The sequence below is a fragment of the Poecilia formosa genome, unplaced genomic scaffold (genome assembly GCF_000485575.1).
Source record: "Poecilia formosa unplaced genomic scaffold, Poecilia_formosa-5.1.2 Scaffold2433, whole genome shotgun sequence".
Taxonomy (NCBI): Eukaryota; Metazoa; Chordata; class Actinopteri; order Cyprinodontiformes; family Poeciliidae; genus Poecilia; species Poecilia formosa.
In genome coordinates, this window is record NW_006802372.1 from 1 (window position 1) to 8,173 (window position 8,173).

At 36.6% G+C, this 8,173-nt stretch overlaps 2 protein-coding genes across 2 annotated transcripts; one reads left to right on the top strand and one right to left on the bottom strand.

Moving 5' to 3' along the window:
• Window positions 1-103: 103 nt before the first annotated feature.
• LOC103133248 (uncharacterized) lies at window positions 104-3,472 on the top strand. The gene is made up of 8 exons (XM_016667799.1): window positions 104-153; window positions 275-367; window positions 982-1,062; window positions 1,158-1,249; window positions 1,348-1,406; window positions 2,261-2,413; window positions 2,503-2,552; window positions 2,653-3,472. The coding sequence occupies exons 1-8, from the start codon at window positions 145-147 to the stop codon at window positions 2,752-2,754; spliced, it is 639 nt and encodes a 212-aa protein (XP_016523285.1). The 5' UTR covers window positions 104-144; the 3' UTR covers window positions 2,755-3,472.
• A 1,178-nt stretch (window positions 3,473-4,650) lies between these two features.
• On the bottom strand, window positions 4,651-8,031 carry LOC103133249 (torsin-1A-interacting protein 2-like; the record flags this gene model as incomplete). Its single annotated transcript, XM_007545023.2, has 7 exons — window positions 4,651-6,432; window positions 6,547-6,600; window positions 6,731-6,868; window positions 6,981-7,112; window positions 7,254-7,355; window positions 7,623-7,796; window positions 7,896-8,031. Coding segments are annotated over 7 exons (1,521 nt in total), but the record flags the coding sequence as incomplete, so codon positions are not given.
• Between the last annotated feature and the right edge of the window lie 142 nt (window positions 8,032-8,173).

Genomic DNA, 8,173 nt, shown 5'->3' on the forward strand with positions numbered 1-8,173 from the left:
AATAAAACCCCTACACGCAATACAACAAATAAGGTAAATCAGATTTTTGCAGTATTTCCAGAATGAGAGTATTCTTAACCATTTTTTTTTTCACTCTAGACAGTAAATATTCTACTGATTTGTGTGGCAAGTCCTCTAGCGGAGATGAGCATGGTGAGTGATCTTCAAGACATTATGAAACCATGATAAGCCATTTATTTATGCTGTGATGTTCGTCTGAAGACACCAAACAAACTGTACAAAAGTAAAATGCTCCTTCCCTGTGTCTCATCAGCAAATACCTATCATAATTATGGCTGTCCAGCTCACAACATCGTTCTGTCATAACTTTCATCTCACAGCATCGTTTTTTCATGACTTATGTAAGGTAAGACATGAATTGATGGATTTTTGGTGTAAGTTCTTACGGCTTCTGGATTTAATACATGTCAATGTTTGTAATCTTTTAAATTGATAGCTCATGTAATAGTAGTTGCTCTAAGCCGGGTGTTAAAATTAGGAAAACTGCCACCAAAATACTATTATTATAATTGTGACTTGCATAAATTTCAGATAAAAAAGTATGTATAAGTTAAAAATATGTTTTCATCCATTACTGTTACTTTACAGGTGTTTTGTGTTTTGCTTCCAAGCATTTGGGTTTTTATGTAATCTTGATCTATATGTTTATAGATTGTTTTTGTTAGTCTTGTTTGTTCATCTGCATTCCTATTTGGACATTATCTGATTATTTCACTCAGGTTTTTTTGCATGTACCTCATTACTACTGCTACAGACAAAAGAGGTGTGTTTTCTGTCCCTGGGCTAATTGGTGATGTCCCAAATTTGGATCACTTCACAATCAAATTAGATGTGAAGGAGGGAAAAAAAGTTATCAAAGAATTTCACTGAGTGATGCTGAACATGTCAAAACTTTGGAGTTAAACAAGACTCCAAGTATTTCGATATATAAAATGTGTTTATTTTTGTGTTTCTTTGTAGAAGTTCAGGATTGTGGGCAGTTCACTTTCTGTTTTGTTTTCCTTGGCAACATTAATTTTATCTTTGATATACAACTCCGAAGTAAGTACTAATCATTGATGCAGCACTGTGACATGTAAGGACATTTCTTGATCATAAACAGCTTCTTTTTGCTTGTGCAAACTTTGTTGTTTTAGGATATTATTATTGGCCTTGTGAGTGTTGTGCTGGTGATTAGTTCCATAGAGTGGATCATTGCAATGCTGCCTTTAGGACCAAGCCACGAGCTGTGAGTTAAAGCCTTCCTCCTGCACAAAATATTTTCACTTTGACTTTATCTTGAACATTCACCAGCTAACCACTGTTCGCTTAATTTCTTTGTTTAAGAAATGATGTCGTTGACTGTGCTCTTTGTGTGTGCTTTGTCTTCCATCAAGTTTTCATAAGTAAGTAGTCTCATATCACCCAAATGTCTTTTGTGTTTATTTTACTTTTATAGAAAAAAAAGCAATATTGTATTACAGTTGGACATTTGGAGTAATCTTTAACAATTGCTGGTGTAAAAATATAGCATTACTCTCATGTAGCTGGTAAATCACTGGCCATGAATGAATTACAGCAACCTTCAAATCATTTGCGCCTGCGGTAAAGCAGCGTGAAACACCTTAAAATATTTGTTTTGCTATTTCAGGAGCTAATCTGGCTGTAAAGCATGATGTGAAATCATTTGGTGGGGATATAAATTATAAATTGGAATATTTGGAATAAAATCGCTAGTAGAATATAACAATAACCTTTAAATGAGTGCAACTTAATTTGTCAAGCAACGTTTAACAAGTTATTACTTCCTACTTTGGTGGATTTGACACATAAGCCAGTTTCATTTGTTGCTAGTTTCACAATGGAAAACACAAGAGAAAATCCCAATCATTTTAAGGCTTTTATACAACTTTTCACTGATGATAATTATGGAGGAGGCCATAAGTGTAATTATTTTTGATACATATCGTAGTTTTGAGAGTTGATTTATTCTTACTGCACACTATCTAAATCTGCATAACTTTTAAAGAAGTATAACTTTTTCCATACATTTATCAAATTTGTTATTATTAGAAATGGCGAACTTTGTCATTTATTTAAAATTTCTGTGTGATTTTAGTTGATCCAAAGAACATTTCCAATGTCGCAGTGGCTTTTTTAAATATGAAAGATTAAGCATCATAAAAGCTAAAATAAAATGTAAAGCACAGTCAACCTGGATTATATATGGCCTAACACATTTTCAAATTTCCACACACAGACGTTTTTCTCTATGTCAGCATCAACAGCTTGTTTGAGGACTGGGGAAAAACTACGAGAGTGTTTTGGCTTCTGACTGTTCAGACAGCCCTGACAATAGTTTGGAATATTGTGCTCTGCGCCAAGAAGAAAACATTACTACAGAAAAAAAGCGGTGAGTAATTTGTCTGTCTCTCAAGCAGCATTAATAACATACTGCTAGATGTTGTGGATTCACATGAAAATGGACAACTTTCATTACAGTTTCTGTCTTCGATAAGGCCAAACATAATCAGCATCATAAAGGAAAGAAGGTAAAACAGCTCTGCTTTGAATACTTGAATACTTACACATGTTTTACTTTACAATACTAAAGTTTTTTGTTTTTTTTTCATATCTGTTTCTGGGTTTCAGGAGCATCTCTCACCAAAAGGAGTGGTTGTTATACTCTGCTCTGTTATCCTCATGGTTTTGAACACATCTCTGTCAGTACTAATCTTTGTTGACTATTTCTGAAGCAGATGAGTTAATATACTGTAAAGTACCATTGAGACTTATCCACACCCCTGATAAAGAAGTCAAAATATAACTTTAAATAAATTAAAAGTTCTGTGACAGTGACTTTTTTTTATTATTGTTTCCTTTACTTTCTTACTTGCTTTCTTATGGTTTTGTAATGACAAAATATGTTTTGTAGAGCATACAAGACAGATATTGTTGATCTTTTCACTTCTGAAGATCAACATTATGTGTCTTACTGAAATGGCATGCTTATATCTTTCCCTTTGTAAAGAGAGATTATGAGAATTGAAATACTGTTTAATATTTATATGTTCTCTGTTCAACTTGTAAAAGCAAATTATAATTGGGATTTTTTTTTCTCACAAAAAATCTGTATGTTTAGAAGACTACAAATACAATTTTTAGATATGTTAAAGTCAACTTTTACCACTTTTTCCACATGTTCACCGGGTGTGCAAATAAATGTGGGCTATGAAGAATATTGAGAAGAATATAGCATATGTTCATTCAAAAATATGAACATATGCTCCCTTTTTTTTCCTCTTTTAAAGCTGTTCGTGAGTAGCTGCATGCAAGAAATATCTCACTAAATCACATATGGAAGAAAGTGGAGCGGTTATCACAGTCAGAAATAGCAAAGAGTGAGATTAGAGTAACCTGAAGAGCATGTCGTAAAACAGCTTTATTGACTGTTCACTAAATAGGTCAGCCTGTTGTTGAAACTTTGCACTCTTTAGTGCTTTGTTCAAAGCTTTCAATAGTCAGATGTATGTTCTGTTTCTTATTTCAAAACACAATACTCCTGACTTTATACTTATTTAATAAGAAAGCAACATTTATATTGATGAATGTCCAATGATTCACTCAGTTATTAACATCAACTAACAGGAAGAGACATCTTCTAAACTGTCTTCAACTTCCTAATTTCTCACAAATCCTGCAGGTTTTTCACATATTGGGGCAGATGTTGATTGTGTAATTCTGCTGCCATGGAAACATGTCAGTCAAAAGACCCAGTGCTTCTGTCTTGTGATCTCAGTGTGTAAAAGTGTGTGTGTTTGTGTCCGTTTGTAATACCTCATGGGGACCATTTTCCTGACACATACGACGTTGTGGGGACCCACTGCTCCGTGGGGACCGAAGCCTGGTCCCCACAAGGGGAAATGCTGTTTTTGGGGCAAGGGGTAAAATTAAGAACAAAACGGGGGAAATGAAGTTTGGGGGGGGGTAAGGCCAAGAAAAAGGGAAAAGTTAAGCCGGAAAAAAGAAAGGAAACCAAAGGAAAAGCCCCCAAAAACAAAAAAGGGCAAGGGGGGGGGGTTGGGCTCCGGGGAAAAAAGGTGGAAAAGAATAAACCGCCCCCCCGCCAGTAAACCCATAAAACCCAAGTTCAAAAACGAAAGCCTTCCCCAATTTTCAATTAAAAAAAAAAGAAAAAAAGTGCCTCTTATGGTTTTAAAAAAGCAACCATAAGCAGAGTACGCCTTTATTTGACAGCAACATCTTTTATTGTAATTAGTACAGCTACAGCTGCATCTCAAATTAGACCTTCTTCATTTGCATTGACCTTTAACTTCATGGCTGATCTCTTCAGATGTTCTTTTCATCATAATGTCATCTATTTTATGAAGTTCACTAGATATTTACATTATTAAAAGAGTAGTGACTTTTAAGAATTTATAGGTCACAACTTTTAAATTTTTTACTTTAAGCCAGTTTAAGTTTTAAACTGGCTTAAAGCTTATTATCTTTAAGCCATAATATTCTAATTGACAATAAATACTTGAAAGATGTAACTCTGTGTGGTTTGAATCTATACACCACTTTCATTTTTTAACTGAATTGCTGAAATAAACTATTTAATAACTAATTTAAGCTTTAGACAACTTATTCAATATCAAAATAATCTTTATTGAAAATATTCAAACATTCATATGAGTAATAAACAAAAAAACTGATCTCAGAGAGATAATACAACAGAATTGAAAGACAAGAATTAAAACCTATATTAAACATCAATTAAGTACTGTTTGGACACACTTCTGAGAAAACACCACAGTTGTGATGCCATCCTGCTACGGTATCAGGCAGATTATGGGTATTGGGGTTATTAAATAGTTCCTGTGTGATTAAGGCACATTTTGTGTCCGACATGTTCAATCCAAAAATATTTTTACAAAAAAAAAAAACTCATATAAACCTGCAGGTTTTTTAAATCTACCTCATTTAAACAGGATTCCTGGCATTTTGATCCTTTTCATATCCAGCATACAGTATATATATATATATGTATGTACAGCTATTAAAAAATAAGCAAATCTTCAAAGCACGTCAACAAAATACATCTTAGGATGAAAAATCACACACACAAAAAAATGCTTGTTTTAGTAAAATCCAGTATTCTGGAAAACGAGAACGCTTAAAGCAAACACACATGTTCAGTGCACATCAGTCAAACTTCCTTGAATGTCTAGTCAGCTCATCTCTGAGATTTGAAATATAAGAAAAACAGATCTACAGAAACTGTAACATTTGTTAACTTTAAAGATGAATTCTATGTGATTGTTGCTGAAGAAAAAGTGCTTCAGAAAAAGGGACAAAACAAAAGGAGAAGAAGTTGTTGTTTACAACAAAATCGAGTGGAAAAACATCCTGTATATGTCAACGTCAAGTGAAATGATGTTGTTAGATCTGATCTTTAAAAGAGGGGAAAAAAACTGCAACTTCAGTAGGTTTTCATCTCTGTTAGAGCTGTCAATGCATCCTTCAAACATTTTAAAGGAAATCTGTGTGTAAAACGTGTCTAAAAAGACAAATTTCTGTGGTATATCTGGTCATAGTACCCATATCATTGCATCCTTAAAAAAACATAAAACAAAAAAATAACTCATTGGCATTCTTCCTGGTTCACCTCCGACACCACAGGCAGAATCACATGGGAGATGCGGCTCCACAGCCCGCCGAACTTGTCAATATCCATTTCATTGAAGGAGGCTTTGCCTTCGGAGTCCACCAGCTTTGCCTTCACGTGGCTCAGCACCAGCTCCTCCACCTCGTTCAGGCTCAGCTCACTGTCGATCTCGTCTTGCGGCAGCAACGCGGTGAACAACAGGAACGCCTGCTTGTAGGCGGCGGTCTCGTGATCACAGTAACGGTAAAAAATGATGGTGGAGCCTGGAGGCAGCTCCTCAAAGCGGTGGATGACCGCCGCTGGCTTGTCTCCCTCGAAAGCCGCCTGCAGCTGCTTGTCGACGTCCAGCTTTACCTTGTCGCTGTCCTGGCCGGCTTTACTCACCCCGTCAATGAGGAAGGCAGAGCCGTTGAGGGCGGATGAGTAGGCGGAGGCCAGGTCCCGAGCCAAGCACAGCAGAGTCCTCTCTGCCTTGTGACCTGCTACCAAGATCAGACTCACTGGCTCGGTGGGCTCAGCGGTTTTAAGGTGCTTCTCCAGGTGGATCTGGATTCTCCTCCACAGCTCTTCACGCTGACTCGGGAATTGAGACTGGAGGAGCGACAAGCTGTCAGAAAACCTTTCTGGCATCGCTTCTCGGGATCGCTGCCCTCCTCCCCCTCCTGCTTTACTCTGGAGCACAGGGAGGATCCGGTAAGCCAGCAGGGTGGCAGAGCTGAGCAGCACCAACAAAAGCAAGCGCCATAAATACCAAAAAAACCCTGCAATGATAGGAGAGCATTTATTTCCACTTGGGATCAATAAAGTATTTTTATTAAAATGGCACTGCACAGAGTAATGAGTATGTCGATAATGCTAATAAATCTTTATACCACCTCTACAAGAATTTCCGGAGCTTATCTCAGTCCCGGCCGTTTTCTTTTTTCCATCTTAAAAAAAAAAAAAAAAAAATCTTTTTTCCATCTTAAAAAAAAAAAAAAAGAAAAGAGAAAATCCAGTGTCAGTGTGGAAAAACCTTGCAATGTCATCAGATTTTCTTCTTTGTTTAAACTAAAATACCTTGTTCTGTCAGCTGATCTGCCTTTTTTTGATCAGGAATGTTGTTTACATGTGGTTTGGTTAGGTACATTTTCTCCGAAGTTGAGTTTACACGTTGAGAGACTTGGTTAGGTCTGGGTACAACCAGAGACGACGTGGCTTCATTTTTGACAAAAAAAAAAAAAAAAGAAAAAACAGAAAAAAAATCAAATAAAATTTTGCTCAGTGTAGCTTTGTGAACATAAACTTTCTCATAGAAAACACCGAGTACCTGCACTCCTGGCTTTGGCCTCCATTTTCCTCTTATACTCATCCATGCTGGTGATCGGCATGGCAGGCCTGGTTTCTGCTGGTTTGACGTGTGAATGAGCCTTGTTGGCCAATGAAGGTGCTTTTACTTCAGCTTCAAAATGAAAACAATCAAAATCAGTTTAGGACCATACATTTATTTTTCCCTCCCCAAATGTAACACTTTACCTGCAAACACAGAAATAAAATAGTCAAACCGTTTCATCTTGCAGTCTTTAACACAAAATATTCAAACCTTTTTTAGTCTTCATTCCTTGCGAATCTTCATATGGAGAAAGGGGGGGGTTGGATTTATGAAGGACGACGCGAGGGGAAAGGTTCACAAATTCATAGTGGTCTGTTTTATACAGAGGGAAAAAAACAACACAGTAAAATCCATTAAAATTGCATATAGAAACACAAGACATAAACTGTTCAGCTTTGATTTATTATAGTTGTAAAAACTGGGAAATCAATGCATATAATAATATGCAATATAATAACAAAAATAAATTAATAATCATAATCTTAATTATCTCAGAGGGTTCATTTAACTCTTTTGTCTTCCAAGGTGCAGTTAAGAACTAGTAACACTTTATAGATTTTTATTAAATGCAGTCCTTACCTTTGTATGTTTTTGGTTGACTGGTCTCTTTTAATGGCTCCTCAACCACATCCATTTCCAGGTCCTCACCGTTCTCTGTGTCTTTGACTGATTCCTGGACCTCCATGTCATCATCACTAAGGTTGTCATCATGTCCCTCTCCGGCATCCAACCGGTACTTCTTGGGAGGAGACTCTGCTCAATAACAATTTAAGCCACAGCTGAGCACCATAATTAAAGGTGGTCTTAGTTACTTTATCTAAAGGAAATAAATTGCAAATTAGAGCATCCCACCTTCCTCATCCAACCCGTTCTCCACATTTTTTGCACCTTTAGCTGCTGGTGACGACTGAGGTTCTGACGTCTTTCTGGTCCTTTTCAGAGGACCCCTTGGAGTTGGCTCAACGCCGAGTACTGCAGAGGAAAAGAAAAACAATTACACTGCCACGTGGCACCTCTTAGTGTTTAACAGGTAGAGAAAGGCCTTCAACAAAACTTATGACAACAATTTGTGCAATAATTCTTGGAGAGGTAATGCTCCCTACACTCCTTTTAACATGATGTAAGGTGTC